At 38.0% G+C, this 23,344-nt stretch overlaps 1 protein-coding gene across 2 annotated transcripts in view; it reads left to right on the top strand.

Annotated features, from left to right (window-relative positions):
* The window catches only part of Thsd7a (thrombospondin type 1 domain containing 7A), a 446,922-nt gene that overhangs the window by 403,324 nt on the left and 20,254 nt on the right, over positions 1-23,344 (top strand). Inside the window, exons 15-22 of one of the 2 annotated variants that reach the window (XR_015685737.1) lie at positions 561-707; positions 5,098-5,251; positions 8,669-8,813; positions 10,038-10,153; positions 19,587-19,704; positions 19,941-20,086; positions 20,488-20,662; positions 22,827-23,000. Coding sequence is in view for 1 of the 2 variants with exons in the window: in NM_001191970.2 (NP_001178899.2) it covers positions 574-707; positions 5,098-5,251; positions 8,669-8,813; positions 10,038-10,153; positions 19,587-19,704; positions 19,941-20,086; positions 20,488-20,662; positions 22,827-23,000 (1,162 nt within the window). In the remaining variant the exon portion in view is untranslated. 2 annotated transcript variants of the gene reach the window in all.

The following is a 23,344-nucleotide window of genomic DNA, read 5'->3' as shown; positions in this document are numbered from 1 at the left end:
GACCTTGGTTCCTTACCTCAAGGGATTGAGGATTAGATTCAAGATAGGCTTATTTCCATGTACTCATCATTTCAGTTTCTTGCATGAAAAATGCTAATTCTTACAACTATACACATTTATATGTAAAACTGTCTAATATTTGTCTGGAAAACAGATACGTGTATAGTGTTCTTTATAGTATTCCTCTCATTCATTCATTTGATAAATCTTGACTAAGTGTCTAGCACATGAGTGCCCTGCGCTAAGAACTCAAGAGGCATAAAACTTTGAACCAAATAGCCCAAAAGCTTATAATTTGGTGTGCTAAAGGTCAGTTTAGGAAAATATGTTTTGGTTCGGGCCCAGTGGGTTAGAAGATTCACTGTAAAAGCAGACAGAAGGCAGCTCAGCCCACCTTCCTCTTCTTGACCAGACTTCTCAAGATGCTATCTTTCTTCCTACTTGAGTGTGCAAACAATAAGGGGGAGAAATGGAAGCAGACGAGGGGAATGATGTTTGTGGTGATAGAGAATCCTCCATCCACCCTTCCCTAGTCTCATTCCACGGCCTGAGATCACCAGGTGTGTGTTTCAGGTGTATGAGGTCGTCCCGTGCCACAGTGACTGCAACCAGTACATATGGGTCACAGAGCCATGGAGTGTCTGCAAGGTGACCTTCGTGGACATGCGAGACAACTGTGGAGAGGGTGTGCAGACCCGAAAAGTAAGGTAAGACCTAGTGGAATGATGGAGGAGCAACCTGGCACCCATCTCCCCGTTCCACAGGTAACAGCGTGGGATCTGTCATCTCTGCTCTCCTGACAACTCTCATTAGTTTTGGTTTTAGGGAATCTGGATTCTTGGAAGTTAAGACCTTCCATTGCAAACAGCAGTTTGGGTATTCTAGTTCCTGACCCAAAAAACTTCATTTTACAATAGATTTTTAAAATCATATTGGTTTTTGAGATTATAATATGATTACAATTACATGCCTCCTCATTTCCTCCCTCCAGATCCTCAGCCCAGTACCCCCCCCCTTGTTTTTTGTTTTAAATCCACAGTCTCTTTTTTCATTAACTTTTGTTATATCTGGGCATGAATATGTGTAAAAAACAGATATAGACAGAAATAAAGATTCCTAAGTGTATACACACACACACACACACACACACACACACACACAACCTGCTGAGTCTGTATCATATCAGGGAAAACCATTGGAAATGCACATTGAAATCAAGCTTTATGAGTGTGGTTATTAAAACTCAGTGACCGGTTAAAAGTCGAATATGCTTCTCTGTATATAAGGTTTCTTGTGTGTATATCCCTGTGTGTTTGGAGACCACAGATTAACATTGGACTTTTTTCTCATTCTTTATTTTCCTTACTTTTTGAGCTAGGGTCTCTCATTGAACATGAAACAGGCCAAATATTCCCAGGGACCCTCCTGTCCCTGCCTCCTAAGTACTAGATGACAGATGTGTGCTGTCCAGCCTACTAATTTTGACACACAAGTACTAAGGATTGGACCCATGTTTTCATGCTTTTGAGGCAAACCATTTACTTACTGAAACATCTTCCCTACAACAAAAGCCAAATATATTTCCGAAGATATTTTCAAATCCCCTGCTTTGACATATTGCGCCCTTATGTCAACCTGGATAACATTTGAACACTCTGATCCCCTTCAGGAAGCCTCCCCTGAACCCCTAGCTAGCTATGGCCTCTCCCTTATTCTAATAGAGTTATTCTGCCTGATAGGATAGCTATGGTCATGTGCAGATATTTCAATTTCACCTTAAAGTGATTAAAGTTTTAAATACATTTCTTCATTCACACTATTCATAATTATAAACTGCCCACAGCCATATGTGGCTAATCTGTTGGCCAGCACAGGCACAGAATACCATAAAGGGCGCTAAAACACAATAATAATAAATGCAGAACTTGACATCAGTACACTCTCACCTAAAACTTAGCTTATCGTGAATTTTAGAACTATGTAATAGTATTTCCTGATCTATCTCAGTATAAAAATTTTTTATTAATATTAATATCACAAAACTCATATAAAATACATGTAACCTTGTTTCCAATAAAAAACAAAAAACAAAACATTTTCTGTTTGCCTCAGATATCCATCTGAGGGCTCCATTTGCAATTCCTATGGGTCATAATGAAGGTAGAATAAAGATGAAGGCGGGAACAAAGACAATGAGTGTAAGAAAAATGGAAAGGGGAAACAATAATGCCTCTTTACACTTCACACACACACACCTCCAAATTAAAATTTTCCCCTCCAAATTTAAAATTCATTTCCTTATGTGAAGAATTTGCTTCATTCAGTTGCTGGTTTTGTTAGTGAAAATTTTAATAAAGGAATGTGTGTTGTACCTTTTCTTCAACTATTGGTGTACCTTTTCTTCAACTGTTGGTGTACCTTTTCTTCAGCTGTTGGTGTACCTTTTCTTCAACTGTTGGTGTACCTTTTCTTCAACTGTTGGTGAACCTTTTCTTCAACTATTGGTGTACGTGCTTCTTTTTGATTTGTAAGCAGTTATCCTCAACATTGCCAAACACACTTGAAACAAAGCAACTTATTGAGGCTGATGCAATAGAGAGAGGGGTCAGTATTGATCGTGAACTAGGATCATGTAATGATGTGCCTGTTTGTTCCTGATTGAGTGGTCCGCGTCTCAAACTCTATCCCCTGCTAATTAGGGTCAGTATGCCCTGCCTCCATACACATGTGAACTGACATTTCAGAAGAGATACATCCATAAACGAACAGCTTTGCATTTACCTGTTTTCAGTCCTCCTCAATGGATGGAATGGCACGTAGGAAAGTGGCTGGTAGACGTGCTTCTTCCTAATAGGAATTCCTTCCTCCCCCACTCCTTCCCTCCTGCCATCTTTCTCCTTCCTCCTCCTCCTCTCCCTTCTTCCCTTTTTTTTGTTTCCTTCTTTCTATTTTCTCTGCTTCTCCTAGGGCTAAGAATCAAGCTTGGGACTCAAGGGGGCTAGGCCAAGAAAAGGTCAAGCTGTGGATGACATGATTGTTTGTATAAACTTTATGCATAGGATGACAATAAAAATAAAAAGAGGCGTTTTTACTTGTGGTTACTGCAGCTGTTGTTTCCACACAGATAGTCCACCTTTTATTCACGTACCTGCCTTGAGTCTGTCACCTCTTCACTTCCAAGTGGCCCTGTCCTCTGTGCTTCTAATGTACTTCAGTCTTCTCAAAAAAAAAAAAAGTACTCTTGCTCTTTAGAAACATAGAAAGACCAAGGCTGTGAAGAAAACAAATTCAAAACCTGTTTATTTTGGTATCAGCTTGATCCAAATATTTATTCTGGATTCTAGGTGCAAAAACTATTGTTAAAGTCAAGTAAAACACATGCACATCCTGATCGGTAGAGTTTCTTCCCATTTTATGAAATGAAAGTACATTTAAAATAATAATCTGTTTTAGAATAAATAAAGTCTGTTAAAAAGAAGTTACTCCCAAGCACGAGATTTGAGACTTATTATTTACTTTTATTTTTGAGTTATTTATAAAGTACAGAATTAAGAAAGATTTTTCTCATAGTTATATGTACATAGCTACCTAATAAGGTATTGGACATCTATTCTTAACTTGGATCAATAGGCAATTTTATAAGTTAATCCTTGTACTGCATCAGTATCTGCTAAGAATGTGATCAATTCTACATTTTGAATAGAGAAATACTGGTCCATCCATGTATTCGTCAGGCAACTGTCAGAAGAACAATTTAAATGCTTCTGAAAATAGGATATTTCACTATGTAATTAAAACCTTTTGAAAGCAATTTGTAATATAATTTTTCAACATTCAAATCACCAAATATCTACTGATTCATTTTTATGAAATGATTTTTAAGAACATTACAGAATTCAGTATTTATATATTTTTCTAAACTGCATACTCAATCAATATACAACTAATGACAGCTTTCCAGTCTTTTGATGTGTCTCACTTGGCAGAAATATTTATTTTTAAATTTGATATCCTTATAAAAATTGATTCTTTATAGTATAGTTTTAGAGACACAATGTCCTTCCTCATTGTAAATTTATGAGAAAAGACATATATATATATATATATATATATATATATATATATATATATATCTTCCTTTTCATCTTCCCATAGGCAACTCTCTTACAAGACACATTAATTTGAGTGACCTTTCCTACATTATAAATTAAGGATCAAGGTTTTCTCTTCTACTACTAAAGTTCACAGAGAGATTATTAACTACAGTAAAGTGAAGCCACATTAATTAGCTTCTCAAGAGGATTTCTTGACTGTTCATAATGGAATAGTATGAACAAAGGTTTAAATTTGTCTTAATATAAAAAATCCTAACAATTAGGAAAAAACTGATATAGGATCCAAATAGCCACAATTAGAGAAGTTGTATGTATGTGTGTGTGTGTCTGTTTGTTTGTGTGTGCATGTGGGGAGGTATCTTTGTGTCTGTGTGTCTGTGTGTCTGTGTCTATATATGTTTAAACATTGCAGTGGCCATGTGTTCAGAGAACAATGTACAGGAATTAGTTCTTTCTTTTCTATCATGAGAGTTTTAAGGATTGAAATCAGGTCACCAGGTTTGATTGCAAATGCCTTTACTCACTGAGTCAACTTGCTGGCAGCTAAAATTACTTTTTAAAAGACAAAGCAAACTGATAAATGCCTTATCTTGGAAACCCCCTTATGAAACATTTTACATTGATATCATACCGTCCCTCAGACTCCATCATCTATCATCAACTGCATCTCCTCTGAGAACCTCTTTGGACCAATTTTCATTGGGTGGAAAGGTTGCTTAACCTTTCACAGAAACAAGATAGCATTTACCAATGCACTGAAGCTATCCAATTAAAATATTATGACTAGTCATGTGAATATAGGTTCTTCTTTTAATCTTAGGAAAAATACTAACTATATGTAGGGAGGCATAGTTTCTTGTAACTCTTCCCATTGGGAGAATGTTGTTCATCAGATGATAGCTTAATGAGAACCATCATCTTGTTTGTTGGCAGTAATTTTACTTGGCCTAGTTCCTTTGCTGATGTGCATATTTTCTCTTAGGTGCATGCAGAATACAGCAGATGGCCCTTCTGAACATGTGGAAGACTACCTGTGTGACCCAGAGGATATGCCCCTGGGCTCTAGAGAATGTAAACTACCATGCCCTGAGGACTGTGTGATATCCGAGTGGGGGCCATGGACCCAGTGTTCTTTGGTGAGATTATAGACTATTTGGATAAAATGGAGTTTGCTTAATGTTTGTGAGCCATGTACACAAAGCAAAAGTGTGCTTCTTTGGCCACTTCCTTGTATGGGTAAGCCATGTAAATTCAGCAATGTTTCTACAACAGCTTGAGTTCTTGCAAACTGTTTACTCCTTCTCAACTATGCTTCTAAACCAGCATATGATTCCCTCAGCAGACCTCAGAGATCATACAGCATCTTTAAAACTGCAGTGGTCATAATGATTCTCTTTAGTTAAAATAAGGAAAGAATGAAACTCTAGTGAAAGTACTTTAATGATGTCAGGTTGATATCCCTTGACTGCTGTAGAATCTGTTTATGTAAATGCTAAGAACACTTTTTCACACAAGGAAATGTTGCAGCAGGAGTATTGACACGAAAAAGAAAACATTCTTGAGTAAGACTATGAGGAGGAAGACAGTTACACATGGTGGGTCCTCAGGTATTCTTCTAAGATGGTCATGTGTGGACATTTAAAAACAGAAACCAAATGATCATAGTTTCCATTCAGTGAACCGGCTATTAGTATCCCCATTGGTGAGTATAGAAGCAACCTCACTTCAGCAGCCTCTGTTTATAATAGAATCGCTTTGTAACAGAGTCTGTGAATATTCATTTCGTCCTACAGAATCCATTTTTTCCATAAGAAGAAAAGATCATGTTCCAAAGCTATACCTTCCCTGAGCATCTCCTCAAAGCACTCCTCATTAGTTCCTGTCTCATAGAAGAGGGTGGCTATTGCCATTTCTGTTACAAAAAAAAGCTTATCCATGTAGTAGACAGGATTCTCTAGAGCAATAGTTCTCTACCTGATAGTATAATTTCTTTGGATATCACATATCAGATATTTAAATGATGATTCATAACAATAACAAAATTACAGTTATAACATACAAGAGAAATAAATTTATACTTGCGGGTCACCATAGCATGAAGAATTGTATTAAAGGATTACAGAATTAGGAAGGTTGAGAACAGCTGCGGTAGAGGAATGTAGTGTATAGAGACTGGAGGTGGGAGGGGTATTAGAATGGCTTACAGGCTATGGTCCAGCTAGTCCAAAAATGGCTGTCAACTGAAAATCCAAAATTCCAGTAGCTGTTCAGTTCAAGAGGCTGAATGTTTCAACTTCATTTAGTATATGCCAGAATCCCAGTGTAGGCTATAATGCCAAGGAAAGGGTGGAATTGCTAGTAACAGAAGGAACAAGCAGGCAGAGAGTTGCCTTCTAGGTTCTTTATATATTCTCCCAGCAAAAGGTGTATTTTCTTACCTCAAGAGATCTATATTAAATGAGTATCTTCCCACTCCAAAGATCAAGATTAGAACAGTGTCTTCCTACTTCAAATGATTTAATTAAGAAAAGAAAATGCATCACAGGTATGCTCAGCCATTTGGATTTTAGTTAATTCTAGATGTAGGAACATGGACAACAAAGAATAACCATCACAACCTGTCAATCACACATAGTCAGTGCTTTTTCACTCCTAGAAATCCAGATGAGTTCAAAATCAAGCAGAATTCTAGATTTCAACAACACTGAGCACCCTAGCACCCATCTAGAGGAAGAGAATCTCTTGAAAAAGTATGTGGAAAAGTTAGTTTCTTAGTTAAGGTTACTATTGTTGTTCTGAAACACCATGACCAAAGGCAACTTGAGAATGAAATGGTTTATTTTGCTAATACTCACACTTCCATATACCAGTTCGTCATCAAAAACAGTGAGGGTAGGAACTCAAGAAGGGCAAGACCATGGAGGAATGCTGCTTACTGGCATGCCCCTCTGACTTGTTCATCCTGCTTTCTTACCAAACACAAGATCAGCAGCCCAGGGAAGAACCCACAAAAATGGGCTGGGTCCACCTCCCATTAGTCACCAATTAAGAAAAACTCTACAAGCTTGCCTACAGCCCAGTCTTACAGAGGCATTTCCTCAATGGAGGTTCCCTCCTCTCAGATGACTGTCTAGCCTGTGTCAAGTTGAAGTAAAGCTGTCCAGCACAATTAGCTTAATCCTGCAAAACGGTGAAAAGCAACGTGATAAAAAAAAATTGGGAAGATTTGTCTAATGTTAAGACATTAAATAAAGTACAACTTCAGGCAAGTTTAGAGTCTGTGTTTTCCAAGGAGAATTGCTTTTTATTTTCTTAAGCTCTGTGTTAACACTGTTAAAATGTTAAGTGGCAACTAAATGAATGCCCAGAAGCAAAATAGGACCAATATATCACTTGAGCAGATGTTAAAAGAAGGGAGAAGGCACCCTTCATAAAGGTCTGAAATAACTTTCTGTTTTAATTCTGCAGCTGAACTACATTCTACAGTTTACAATGATGGAATTCTTGTCATCAGAGATTCTGTTAAAAGAATATTCAGCTATTATAAAACAGGGGCTGTTGAATTTGGCTCCTTCTTAAATTCCTTAACACAGATTTCAATACCAGGAACCACCAAACAGGAAATGTGCCCATCTGGGTTCAGTTTGGATATCCATAAGAAGCCATCTTTGAAAAATATTAAGTCCTACCATGTGTAACAAGAAAAAGTTTGTGAAAAATATTTTGTTTACTTGAGCATTTTCCAATAGAAATTTTGGATTGAGACTAAAACTCAACTAGTTGACAAGGTGTGCCTTTTATTCTTCATGAATTCATTCTTGATTCATCACCCAGGACATCAGTTTTAGAAAAATGAAACATTTATTGCATGCAAAGAACTGTTAAGTTCAAAGGATTGCAGATATAGAAGACAGGAGTAGTTCAATGTACTCTGGACATTAACAAGACCTTTATATAATTTGCATTCTCTCAATACAGTAAATATTCCTTCAGTGGTGTGACTAACATACATCGAGAGCAAAGGACAAGGCAATAACTATTTTAGGCCTAAGAAATCCAAAATTGTTTGTCCCTTTCTATCCTTAGAGGCCAAAGATTTTCAGAAAGATGTATCAATATGATAATAGCCAGTCACTATATAGATGCTAAATTGTTTATATGAGGATATGCATTAAAGTCACTGATACCTTATTATTTATTTAAATGGTTTAAGACAATTTATATTCACACACAAGCATGCATACACATATATACATTCAAATATATATTTATCATTATAGCATAAGTGGTTAACATTCTATGTTACTAAAAATGCTCAAATGAATGTGTTTCTATAGGCGTGAGGTAATGATTTAAACATCTAGCTAGGATAGGATCAGACTCTGTCAATGCCTACATTTTACATACGGGAACTCTGAACTCTGAATCATAATGAGGTTAGCTCTTTATTTAAATTAGATCAATGAATCAAGTGTCTGAATCAGCTCCAGAAGCATGCTAACTGTTGTATGGCTGAGTTTACCTTTCTGAAAAACCCTATCGTTCTTTGTAAGCCTTGCAATCCAAGTGGTTCGAGGCAAAGGTCAGCAGATCCCATCAGACAGCCCGCTGATGAAGGAAGAGCGTGCCCTGATGCTGTGGAGAAAGAGCCCTGTAACCTGAACAAAAACTGCTACCACTATGACTATAATGTCACAGGTAAAGCACTTCATCATGGTCTTCACATGGTCTGAGGCTTCAGTTCCAGACATTCTCAACCTAGGCCAGCTCCACCGGTGTGCCACTTAGAGCCACAGCTTACACTAGATAACCAGTATTACATGACAGAAGTAGTTATCTGTTGTTTTTATTTTTTAGAAAACATCAAAATAGAAAGAATAAACTATTGCAAAATCTCAATTCTTGAAGTATGTGATAAAGATTCCAGATAGTCCTTTTTAAAGCCTCCTCCTATTTGGGGATTATGGAAAATATTTTCTTTTTTATCAGATATGTGGTTGTTACACCTACATCAATAATTTCTGGGACACAGGAACATTTGTGAACAACATTAACATGATGCAAAGTGTCCATAATCTTAAAAATAAATATCAGAAAAATAGACTTACAATAAACTGCATTTGTTTCTTAGATTTCATTTGGTATCATCAAAACATATGCATAAAGTATTTTATTGGTTCATATGGTTTGATACAACATTGAAGGTAACTTGCATTTTTCCCCTAGTAATTTTTATGTTGAAATGAGCTCAAGAAAATGAAGAAAGGCACATAGAAGTCACATTAGCTTTTGTCTCTTAGTTTTCTCTGCAGTTGGCTTTGATGCCACAAAGGAAATCAAAGTTCTCTCGGGTGCGTTGTACCTGGAGAAAGATGGAGGAAATTTTTTGGGGGGGAGGGGAAATATACAAAATAAGAGAATTTAATAAATATGCTGAAGTTATTTATGAAATAAATGAGTTTGCATTTTTTGAAGAATCTTACTTATGTGAATGAATTACATAGTGTTAAATAACTACATAGAGTACCATCCGTTAAAATGTTTCCTTTGTTTTATTTCCTTTGAAATAAAAAATGCATAATAGTAAATTTTTATTTCTGTTTTTCTTAAGAAAAAAAGTTTTGAAATGGTATTGATCTATACGCCAAGCCGTTTTTACAATATCTCTAAGGAGCTGGCTGTCAAGATCGTCAAGTAGACATCTGGCTCACAAAATAATCCCCACCACTATGTGCAACCGCAGCAATTCCATTTGACTCGTAATATGTTCAAATCTGGGGCCCATATGCTCTGCATGTGGGATGATTGATTGAGGGGCTTAGGAAGCAGTCGTGAATTAGGTATGGGATCCAGGTCATCAGAGTTCCATCTGAAGTCTATTACGTGCATCGCCTTCTGTTCTGATGGGTCCTTTTCATTCAGACTGGAGTACATGTCAGCTAAGTGAGAAGGCGGTCTGTGGGAACGGCATTAAAACAAGGATGTTGGACTGTGTTCGAAGTGATGGCAAGTCCGTTGACCTAAAGTACTGTGAAGAGGTGGGTGAGTGTTGTGTTAAATCTTTGAAGGAATTCTTCCCTAATAATTTAAATTCACGTGGAGCCAAGTGACATTTGCTCCACCCGGTGCATGGGCAACAGCTGTTTTCACAGGCTGTCTAGTGCCCTCTTGAAAAGAGACAGTATCCACGCTACTGATTTCCACAGATAATTTCCTGTATTCTGTTCTGTTTGGAGCCCTGAGGTATGCTAATTAGCCCATTCTGGAAGAAATGCTTAGGAAACAATAAGCAATCAAGGTGAATAAAAGCAATAAATCTTAATCAGACCATTCATCATCTTTTATAATTTGATGTGAATTGGGTGCCGAGCTTGGACACCTGCCAAGATCCATCATTTACTCTTTCTGTTGCTAAACATTGATCACATGCAGTTTCATAGCAGATTTTGATATGAAGATCTGATACCCAGCTGTGAGAATCTAAGTGCTTAGGTCTCAGGTCTGGATAAGAGAGTTTAATGCTCCAGCAAAGCAATGAAATCTGTCCCTAATAACTTTAAGGCTCAGAGATTGTAGTTTATAGTAAATCATCAAAGGAAAGTAACTCCGTGACTCTCAGCTCTGGCCTTCCGAGCAGCAGAGAAACTTGGCATTGGCCTTTCTTTCTCCTCATGAAGCTACACCTTGCGTGGTAGTGATTTCTGTCTGATTCCCAAAACACAAAGGCAACAATGTCCCTGTCCTTCAACTCCCTGTGCTTCTGAGATGCACAGGGTCATTTTTCGGACCAAAGGGCGCAAGATCTTCAGTAGATCTGAAACAGAATTGTCTTAATTCTCAAGGGAAAGCCACCAGTGGAACTACTTGAAACCACTCAATGCCATTGTCAAAGTGTATGTAACTTTAACTTCCTCACATCTCTGATTGTAAAGGTCGACTTCCAAATGCTCTGAAAACAACATGTTGATTAGTCAATGAATGCCTCCCTGTAAAATCTTGTGTCACTAATTAACCTGCTTATATGCTAGATTAAAGTTAGTTAAACTCAGGTTTTTAAAACAATACCACTCAAGCAATATAACCAACAGTAAATAACATTTCTGTGCATGAGGATTTTAACAACCAACACAAACTTCCCAGAGAGTGGAAGGTGATCCAGCTCAAGCTGTTAGTGTAGTCTTTTGGGCAAACCCCTAGGACAATTTCCTCCCTACAAGGACATGAAATGAGACCTCTGTAGTAGTAGAGCCCGACACATTCAAGACTTTTAAACCGCTTCATCTATCCTGTGAATTCTGCAGCAACAACTGCAGGTTCAGATCCTTGCCCCTTGGCAAATGCTGTCTTCAGGGAAAACTAAGCTGCTCTCTGTGGAAATTAAACAGCGCACACACCATTTTATTCATCCCTCTGAGTTGGCTGGCTCCAGGAACAACTGTGCTGTCTTTGTAAACAATGCTCAGACCACCTACCTATGAACCCCTGTGCAAACCCTGTATTCAGTTTAGCAGCAGTAGGTAGCTCTTGCTGCTTCTCTAATGGCCACAAAGAAATGTGTCATTAGTGCCCAACAAAGAGGAAAATTAGGATTAAATTCACTAGCATTTATGTAGTGTGTTTTCCATTTGGTATTTTTCAGATTTTTTTTTACTCATTTGCTACCAAGACATTGTAGATTTTCATATCAGCATAAAAAACATTAGGCTTCATTATGACACTTCTTGTCCTTCCTGGGATCTTCTTGCCTCCTGTACTCTTGCACCCACAGTGGCCTTCTTTGCTGTTTATGTCACATGTATCCCTTCGCTCTCCCTCCCCTTCCTCAACATATCTTATTCCCTTCCCATGATCTCTTGTCTAATTTCATGGTCTATATCCATTCTCATGATGGCCTATTTACATATCGTACAGATACTAAAAATTGAAATTACTTCTTCATATAAAGCAAAAATGGTTGGTAGTTCTAAGAATTGCCAATAAAAATTGTTATTCTCTGCTATAATATTAATACTTTCTATTTTAATGTTACGTCGTACCTTTGACTTCACTTTCAATGTTGGAATGGAATATATTACCTGTGAATTTGAAACTGTTTCTTGTACTTTGAAATGATAACATGCAATTCACAAGGACAGGATCAAAATACAAATAAAATGTTACATTATGAGAGGCCATACACATCAATCAATCAATCAATAAATAAATAAATAAATAAATAAGCTACAGCAAAGTTGGTGAGATAAACCTGAGAATAGAAATTCTTCATAAGCAAATTATATAAAACATTTATATACAAAACATTCCTGAGGACCCACATTTCCTTTCAAGAAAGGTGACTTACTTCTCTGACATTTCTTTTTATTTTTCATTAATTTATTTATTCACTTTACATCTCAATATCAGCCGCCCTCTCCTCCCAGTACCACCACATAGGGCAATCCTTTCCCCATTTCCTCCTTCCCTTATTCTCTGAGGAGACAGGGGGCATCCTCTGTCTCTCTCTCTCTCTCTCTCTCTCTCTCTCTCTCTCTCTCTCTCTCTCTCTCTCTCTCTCACACACACACACACACACACACGCATTCCATCACCCCCAACTATATCTCTACTCCCAACCCCTGGGCACATCAAGTCACTGCAGGACTAGGCATATCTAGTTAGGGTAACGGGATCCACAGACAGGCAAGAATTTCAGGTACAGCCTACGCTTCACTTGTTGTCAGACCAGCATGAAGACCAAGCTGAACATCTGCTATATATGTGCAGGGGGGCCTTGGGTCAGCCCACGCTCACTCTATGGTTGGTGCTTCAATCTCGAGCTCCTCCAAGGATCCAAGCGAGTCGACCCAGTTGGTCTTCCTGTGGAGTTTCTGTTCTCTTTGGGTCCCTCAATCCTTTTCCCAACTTTTTCGTAAAGACCCTCTAAACTCCATCTAATGTGGTTCTCTGCATCTGTTTCCATTAGCTGCTGGGTGGACTCTAGGTTAAGATTTTTTAAAACCTACTTTAATAAGGGATTTAAATGCTTTCACCTCCCTTCTAGTGCACCACCCATGAGAGGTAGTAAAAGGAAAGGTTTATAAGGCACAGGGGATATAGACAAGTTTAAAAATAGTTCTTAGGGGTGACTCCAATCTTTGCTGTCAGGAGGTCAGCAGTTCAGCTCACAGGAATCAGCACCAGTAGTTCAGTCTATTCACGAGCACCATTCACAAATCAGCAATGGCAGTTTGATCCAAAAGAGACACAGAGGATGTGCCAATCAGCCTGACGCTGCCATAATATCCTGAGAAAGTCTTTGGTGCATTTCTCTCCACAACGTCACAATAAATGATGATTAGCAAAGAAGGGAAGGTGACCAATGCCACAGCATACTCCACTGTCTGTCTGGTTATACGAATACTCTTTTCAGACATCACTTGTCTCCAGCAAAACATCACATGCCTTTTTTCCAGGCAGCTTCCAGAAAAACACCATGTGACTGTTCTCAGCAAAGCATCCTCCCACGTGTCTGTTTCAGCAAAATATCCTCTCATATACATCCTCTCATAAGATAGTTTGTAGAAAAATATCACGACACAACTAAGTCTCCCCCACTTCAGAGGACAGTTATGTTAGACTTCCTGTCTGGAAGTATATAGCAAAGTATCATTAATATAGTCAGGTATCAGTTCTTACCCATAGAATAGGTCTAAATGCAGGCCCGTCATTAGTTGGCCATTCCCTCTGGCTCTGGTCTTTGTCCCTGCACATCTTGTAGGCAGGACAGATTTTTGGATAGAAGGTTTTCTGGGTGGATTGCTGTCCTTTTCCCTCCACTGGAAGTCCTGCCTGGCTACAACATGTGGCCACTTCAGGATTAACATACCCCACTGCTAGGAGTCTCAGCTACATTCAGCCCCATAGACATCCTGGAGCCTTCCCCCATTCTAAATCGCTGGCATATCCTCAAAATGCCCTGTCCACTGCCAATTTCCATTCTCTCCCCTGCTCACCTTGTACCTGATCGCCATTGCCCCCAGTTCCCTCCCAACCCCCTCTCCCATCCAGTTTCCTTCCTCTATTCACCTCCAATAGCTATTTTATTTCCCCTCCTTGTTATTTGGCGTCTTTAAGTCCATGGGCAGGTAGTGTGGTTATCCTGTACTTTCTGATTAATATCCACTTATAAGTGAGAACGTACCTGCATATCTTTTGGCATCTCACTCAGGATATTTTCAACTTCCATCCATTTTCCTGCAAAATTCATGATGTCTTTATTAATAGCTGAGTAGTATTGCATTATGTAAATTATTTATTCTTCGGTTGAGGGACATCTATATTGTTTCCAGTTTTGAGCTATTATGAATAAAGCTGCTATGAAGAGAGTTGAGCAAGTGTCCTTGTGGGATGGTGGAGCATCTTTTGGGTATATATCCAGGAGTGCTATAGCTGTGTCTAGAGGTAGAGCTTTTTTCTGAGAAATCACCAAATTGATTTCCAGAGTGTTGTAAAAGTTTGCACTCCCACCAGAAATGGAAAACTGTTCCCTTAGCTCCACATTCTTGGCAGCGTGTGCTGTCCCTTGAATTTTTTACCTTAGGCATTCTGATGGGTATAAGGTGGAATCTCAGAATGATTTTGATTTGAATTTCCCTGATGAGTAAGGATGTTGACATTCCATTAACTCAGTTTCTCAGGCACTACAGATCCCTCTGATGAGAATTCTCTGTTTACCCCTGTGCCCCATTTTTAAATTGTGTTATTTGGGGTTGGTAGTAGGCGTCTAACTTCTTTTTTCTTACTTTATTTTTAATTAGGTATTTTCTTTATTTACATTTCAAATGTCATTCTCTTTCCCAGATTCCCCTCTGGAAACCCCCTATCCCATCCCATCCCCTGCCTCTATGAGGGTGATTCCCCACCCAACCACCCACTCCCTCCAGCCTCCCCACCCTGGTATTCCCCTACACTGGGAAATTGAGCCTTCACAGGACCAAGGGCCTCTCCTCCCGTTGATGCCCAACAAGGCACATTCTCTGCTATATATGCAGCTGGAGCCATGGGTCACTCCATGTGTAATCTTTGGTTGGTAGTTTAGTCCCTGGGAGCTCTGGGGTATCTGCTTGGTTGATATTGTTGTTCTTCCTTAAGGTTGCAAATCCACTCAACTACTTTAGTGTTTTCTTGAACTCCTCCATTGGGGATCCCATTTGTAGTCCAATGGTTGGCTGTGAGTATCCTCCTCTGTATTTGTCAGGCTGTGGCAGAGACTCTCAGGAGAGAGTAATATCAGGCTCCTGTCAGCATGTACCTCTTGGCATCCCCAATAATGACTGGGTTTGGTGACTGAATGTGGGATGGATCCCCATGTGTGTCAGTCTCTGGTTGATCTTTCCTTTAGCATCTACTGCGTTCTCTCTCTCTCTCTCTCTCTCTCTCTCTCTCTCTCTCTCTCTCTCTCTTTGTCTCTTTATTTCCTCCTGTGAGTATTTTGTTCCCCCCTTCTAAGAAGTACTGAAACATCCACACTTTTGTCTTTCTTCTTCTTGAGCTTCATATGGTCTGTAATTGTATCTTGGATAGTCCAAGGTTTTCAGCTAATATCCACTTATCAGTGAGTACATATCACGTGTATTCTTTTGTGATTGAGTTACCTCACTCAGGATGATATTTTCTAGTTCTATCCATTTGAATAAGAATTTATTGAAATTATTAATTTTAATAGCTGAGTAGTATTCAATTGTGTAAATGTACTACATTTTCTGTATCCATTCCTCTGTTGAGGACATCTGGGTTCTTTCCAGCTTCTGGCTATTATAAATAAGGCTGCGATGAACATAGTGGAGCAGGTATCATTGTTATATGTAGGAGCATCCTTTGGATATATGCCAAGGAGTAGTATACCTGGGTCCTCAGGTAGTACTATGTCTAATTTTCCGAAGAACTGCCAGACCAATTTCCAGAATGGTCGTACAGGCCTGCAATCTCATCAACAAGGGAGGAGTTTTCCTCTTTCTCCACATCCTCACCAGCATCTGCTGTCACCTGAGTTTTTGATCTTAGCCATTCAGAATGGTATGAAGTGAGATCTCAGGGTTGTTTTGATTTGCATTTCCCTGATGACTAAGGATGCTGAACTCTTCTTTAGGTGCTTCTCAGCCATTCGATAATTGTCAGTTGAGAATTCTTTGTTTAGCTCTGTACCAATTTTAACAGGATTATTTAGCTCTCACTTCTTAATTTCTTTGTATATATTGGATATTAGCCCTCTATCAGATGTAGGATTGGTAAAGATCTTTTCCCAGTCTATTGGTTGCCATTTTGTCCTATTGACAGTATTCTTTGCCTTACAGAAGCTTTGCAATTTTATGAGATCCCATTTGTCAATTCTTGATCATAGAGCATAGCCATTAGTGTTCTGTTCAGATAATTTTCCCCAGTGCCCATGAGTTCGAGGCACTTCTGCACTTTCTCTTCTATTAATCAGTGTATCTGGTTTTATATGTAGGTCCTTGAACTACTTGGACTTGAGCTTTGTATAAGACAATAAGAATGGATCAATTTACATTCTTTTACATGCTGATGGCCAGTTGAACCAGCACCATTTGTTGAAAATATGATAAACAGACTGAGAAAGAAATTAGGGAAATGATACCCTTCACAATAGTCACAAATAATATAATATAACTTGGTGTGACTCTAACCAAGCAAATGAAAGAGCTATATGACAAGAACTCCATGTCTCTGAAGAAAAAAATCAAAGAAAATCTTAGGAGAAGGAAAGATCTCCCATGCTCATGGTTTGGCAGGCTTAAAATAGTAGAACTGCCTGTCTTACCAAAAGCAATCTACAGATTAAATGCAATCCCCATCAAAATTCCAACTCAATTCTTCATAAAGTTAGAAAGAACAACTTGCAAATTTATTTGGAATAACAAAAAGCAAGGATCGCAAAAATGATTCTCAACAATTCCAGAACTTGTGGGAGAATCACCATCCCTGACCTCAAACAGGTTTACAGAGCAATAATGATAAAAAACTATATGTTATTGGTACAAAGACAGGCAGGTAGATCAGTGGAATAGAATTGAAGACCCAGAAATGAACCCTCATACCTATGGTCACTTAATCTTTGACAAAGGAGCTAAAATCATGCAGTGGTGTCTAACTTCTTGAGTTCATTATACATTTTGGATATTGGCTCTCTGTCAGATGTATGGTTGGTCAAGATCTCTTTCTAAAATGTAGGCTGACATTTTCTCCTATTCAGTATATCCGTTGCCTTATAGAAGCTTTTCAGTTTCATGAGATCTCATTTATTAATTCTTGATCTTAGTGCCTGAGCCATTGAGCAAATATACCCAAGAGGAGTAGTTATCAGGAAATAATCAAATTCTGGGCTGAAATAAATCAGTTAGAAATAAAGAAATCAATACAAAGAATCAACAAAACCAAGAGCTGGGTCTTTAAGAAATATCACCAAGATAAACGAACCCTTCATCAAACTAATTAAAGGGCAGAGAGACAGTAGCCAAATTAACAAAATCAGAATTGAAAGTGGAGACATAGCAATTGACACTGCAGAAATTCAAAGAATCATTTGGTCTTCAATGGGAAGCCTATACTCCACAAATTTGGGAAATATTAATGAAATAGATGATTTTCTCGACAGGTACCAATTAGCAAAGTTAAATAATGATCAGGTAAACTACTTAAACAGTCCTATAAGCCCTAAAGAAATAAGAGCAGTCATTAAAAGTCTCCTAACCAAAACAAAACAAAACAAAACAAAAGCAAAAACAAAAAGCTCAGGGCCTGATAGTTTTAGCACCGAATGCTACCAGACATTCAAATAGAGCTAGTAGCAATTCCAACTATTCCACAAAATAGAAACAGAAGGAACATTGCCAAACTTATTCTATGAAGCCATAGTCATGCTGATACCTAAACCATATGAAAACTCAACAAAGAAAGATAATTTCAGACTAATTTACTTCATGAACATTGATGCAAAAATACTCAATCAAATACTTGCAAACTGAATCAAAGAACAAATCAATGATATCATCCATCATGATCAAGTAGGTTTCATCTCAGGAAGGCAGGTGTGACTCAATAAAAGAAAATCCATCAATGTAATGTTTTACAGTAGACAACTATAAAACAAAATTGAAAGGAAACAACCACATGATCAACTCATTCAATGCTGGGGAAGCCTTTGACAAAATCCAACACCCTTTCCTGTTAAAAGTATTGGAGAGATCAGGGATACAGAGCACATATTCTTGCCCCATCTCTTCAATATAGTACTTGAAGTTTTAGCAAGAGCAATAAGAAAACAAAAGATCCAGGGGATGCAATTTGGAAAGGAAGAAGTCAAAGTATTGCTATTCATAGATGATATGATAATAGACATAAGTGATAGCAAAAATTCTACCAGAAAACTATGGCTGATAAACACTGTCAGCAAAGTGGCTGAATACAAAATTAAATTACAGAAACTAGTAGCCCTCTGTTACACAAATGATAAACAGGATAAGAAAGGAATTAGGGTGAAAACAGCCTTGAAAATAGTCACGCATTATATAAATTTTCTTGGTGTAGCTCTAACAAAGCAAGTAAAAGTATGACAGGAACTTGAAGTCATTAACATTTCCATTCATGTATGGCTAGTACAATGTCTGTAATTCAAGCTGAAACAGGAAGATTACAAGTTCAGCATTAGCTACAAAGTGTACTTCAGGGCACTCTAGTCTACATACAAAACTCTATCACCAACAAACAAGAGTCAATTCATTCATGAATGAATACATTCATTTTTGGTGCTTGAGTCTAAATTCAGAATCTTCTAAATATTAATTATGCCCTGTATCACTGAGATATACCAAGCCCACAAACTACTTTTTACATATTTTTTCAGTACATTCTATCTTTGCTTTGAAATGGTAGTTTGTCTTTAATGCTACCTGGCTATTCAGTGCAGCATGGCTATATAAAAATAAATAATATCTAGAAAATAAAATTATAGGTCTATACATTGATAATATTTTTATTTTTCAAATATTACAAAGGAGTCTCATCTATACTGTTTTTTCTTCACATATGGAAATTCCACTCATTAATTGTTTTGCTATTTATGGAAAATGTTAACACAATGCATAACTGATAGAGTCAGTATGATCCTGAATTCACCTTTTGCCTTTGACTCCTACTTTGATGAACTGAACCATTTTATATACTTAACATTTCTAACAATTGTTCTGTTTCCAATAACTTTCATACACCATTCACCTTTACCACTCTCCTTTCCTCTCACCCCTTGGCCTCCCCGCAGTCTCCTCTCTAGTCACCACATTTCCACTGCTCTCTCTCTACATTCACGTTTATCCTTTTTTCTTCCCTCCTCTTCTCCCCCATTGTTTCTTTTCCTACTGACAGTACTAAAGGCCTTGTCTCCCTCCCATACAAATGTATCTGTTTCTCCTCTTTCAGCTTGGGCTGGAAAAGAACTGGCAAATGAACAGTTCCTGCACAGTGGAATGCCCTTTGAACTGTCAGCTTTCTGACTGGTCTCCTTGGTCAGAATGTTCGCAAACATGTGGACTCACAGGTTAGTTTGTATTGCAATTAGCTTTAGACTACTAGGAAAGCCACATAAAACAAACCATCTCTCTTGCCATAAATTATATAAGGTAGGCTACAGAAAGGTGTCTTCTTTCCTAAAACATGCAACCCTCTCCTGCACCAGGATCTCCTCAAAAGAGACACCTATGATACCCTCTCCCAATCTATTTTTACAACCATGGCATGAAGTTGCTGAAGTTGCACCATTTTATATCTTTAAAGGAAAAATGATACGAAGACGAACCGTAACCCAGCCCTTTCAAGGTGATGGGAGGCCCTGCCCTTCTCTGATGGAACAATCCAAGCCTTGCCCAGTGAAGCCATGCTACCGGTGGCAATATGGCCAGTGGTCTCCATGCCAAGTTCAGGTATCAAATTTCAGGAAGCTGTGTGGGTGCATTCTTCATCTTCAGAGACGATTTCAAGTTAGAGATGGTCGGTTTCCTCATAAACATTTCAGTGACTCTGCCATTTCCCAGTTCTTTAATTAGTTTTGATAACAAGCATCCCCTGTCCTATACTTTTAAAATCATTTGGAGACGGATCCATTTTAATGAAAATTTATTTGCCTGTCTTTGTCTAGGAAGCAAATAAATTGTTCAGCGGATGCTTTATAGCTTGTGCCCTAAAAGGCATCTTCCCTAGGGTTTCTAATGCTTCTCTAGCTATTCATAAATCAAAACCAGTGATGCAGAGATGACTGCAAGCCATGAGCTCTCTAATGTATTATTTTTCTTTTTCTAATTAGCTATTTCTCCCTCCATTCCAGGAGGCCCAGTGTGGAGAAGGAACCAGGACACGGAATATTTCTTGTGTCGTGAGTGATGGCTCAGCTGATGACTTCAGCAAAGCGGTGGATGAAGAGTTCTGTGCTAACATCGAGCTCATCATAGATGGTAATAAACAAATAGTTCTGGAGGAAACCTGCACCCAGCCCTGCCCAGGTAACAATGAACAGAATTCGTATTTGAGGCATATCGTTGTAGGACCAGAGTGTTGGTTTAAAAACACAAATCCCAGACATTCTATTTTACCAGTGAAGACTCAGGAAACAGATGCTAGAATGAAAACGAACTAGATCCAAGAGGCACAGAAAGTACCCAGCTGGCCTTCCTACTCTACCTGTGTCCCAGAAGGAATATTCCCTTTCTCCTCCATTCTGTCTTAAATACTCTTCAACTTAAAAAATCGTTTTTAGAGTTTATTTCTGTTTACTCCCAGTAGACTGGTTACCTTTTCTACCTCTGGACTTAAGGTTAGCTTTATTTATTTCTTGGATTAAAGGTGTGTGCTAGGGTTGGGTCACACTACAAGTACTATTTATAGTAAACAGAAAGCTCTAGGGTCAATGGCTGAGCCATAGACCACAAATAGAAACAGCTTACAGTGTCAGAGTTTACAATATGATCAAATGTCTTGCAGCACCAGAGTCAAGAATAGGTTACGCATATAGTCAATGTGAAGGGCGTCAACCATCTTGTTCAGTGATGCTTCTAGTAACAACTCACTACGATATCTGTGGGTCAGAGGAGCACCGTGTTCCTGCCCAGAATAAGATCTCTAATATCCTTGAGCTGCATACTCAGCCCTCTACGGTGTGTCTTGAAAGCTAGACGAATTTGACATAGTAAGTTTTATAGCGTAGAATATGAATTAAGGAATATATTTTTCATCTTTGGCAGGGATGATGTAAATTTATTATTCCAGTGGATTTGTTCAAAACATAAAAGCGTATTTAGTACATAGTGCTTCACTTTCATTTTGTTATTAAATTTTGGAAGCTTGACATGGATATTTCAAGATGATGGTTATATAATGCACAGACTACAGAAAATTTAACTATTGGATTTCTCTGCAAATGTATGATAAAATAAAATAAAGATAACTATAGAGATTAAGCCTACTTACACAAAAGAGTGGGTTCTAAATTCCATTTAGTTTGTAGTCACTTAGGTAAAGATATGTACCCCATCATCAGTATTTTTTTTTTAAATTTTCACCCATAACAGGTTTTCCTGGTAAACACCCAGTAACCCACAATGTGACATCTCAGAGATATAAGCATTTCTACAACTTTCTTAAATACTTTTCCTAGTTGTCCCTCACCCCCACTCGGCATTTTAAAGTGTACTAGATTTTAAATAATATTTTGTTAATTCCTTGGAGAGGAAAGATGTAATATATACATCCTATTTAAGGCTTAGCACTCCCAAGTCTCTTGTTCTCTGCACTTTGACTAGTTGTGGGTTTTTATTAATAAACATTTACTTCAAGAAGATGCATCTCTGCTGAGAGAAGTATTGCTCTATGGGGAGAGCATTCAATAGTTAGGAGTCATTTTAACACTATGTCTATTTAACAGAATAATAGTATAGAACCAGTTCTCATGGGTAATAGTGATATTGTCCAATATGATGCTAAAACTGTGATTACAAACATGAAGTGATTAAAAACTGACAAATGTCATATACGCTATGATTCCATGAGAGGTCTGAGATTCTGGCAATGGTCTGTTCTTGATTAAATGTTGATTGCACAGATATATATTCAGAGTATGGAAATTTGCTATGAATTTACAGTATTTGGCATTTTATGTGTGCTATCTATTTTTCTCAGTGAAATGTGGTTGATTAGAGATGTAGATTAGAAGAAATAGCCAGTTTCTATTTTAATGTCAACTTCTCAGTAGCCAACCTCAGCTAGACTCCTCGGGGAAGAAAAAAATGACATAAAAGCACTGGTTCTCTCACCTTTAATTTCAAGTCAATTTAACTTCATGAATACCTGGAGACAAGGTATTGTTAGGTTTTACTAGCCCCCGTTTCTGATAATGACAAATATCATGTTAGCTTTTGACCAAACACTATCTATCTCTTAAAAAATAATCATGACAGACTGCAAATCATAGCTTATGTTTTATAACAGTAAGCCACTGAGAGACCATTCAACCACTCCAAATAACATTTACCACATATAAACTGATAATTATTAAGTTTGTCAAAATCTCACAAATATCATGCCTACTTACAAACATGTATGGTTAATATCAAAATGTGTATCTGCATCACTGTTCCTCATGGGTATAAATTACCAACCTGTTTCGTACAGGTGACTGTTATTTGAATGACTGGTCTTCATGGAGTCTGTGTCAGCTGACCTGTGTGAATGGTGAGGATCTTGGCTTTGGTGGAATACAGGTCCGATCCAGAGCAGTGATTATACAAGAACTGGAGAATCAACACCTGTGCCCAGAGCAGATATTAGAAACAAAATCATGTGATGGTGAGTGCTTCAATTTTTTTAATTTATATTTAATTATATAATTAATTATATATTATATAATTATATATTATATATTAATTATATTTAATTTAATTTAATTTATTTATATTTCAAATGTTATCCCCCTTCTCGGTCTCCACTCCACAAACTTCCTACCCCATCCCCTCCCCATTACCTCTAAGACAGTGCTCCCCCACCCACCCATTCACTCCTGCCTCACCCTTCTAGCATCTCCCTTCTCTTGGGCATCAAACCTCCACAGGAGCAAGTATATCCCCTCCCATTAGGCCAGACAAGGCAGTCCTCTGCTACAAATGTAGTGGGGGGGCCACAGAACAGCCCGT

This window comes from Rattus norvegicus, chromosome 4 (genome assembly GCF_021556685.1).
Source record: "Rattus norvegicus strain SHRSP/BbbUtx chromosome 4, alternate assembly SHRSP_T2T, whole genome shotgun sequence".
Classification (NCBI taxonomy): Eukaryota; Metazoa; Chordata; class Mammalia; order Rodentia; family Muridae; genus Rattus; species Rattus norvegicus.
Note: the sequence above shows the minus strand (reverse complement) of the source record. Positions and strands in the feature narration are given on the sequence as shown.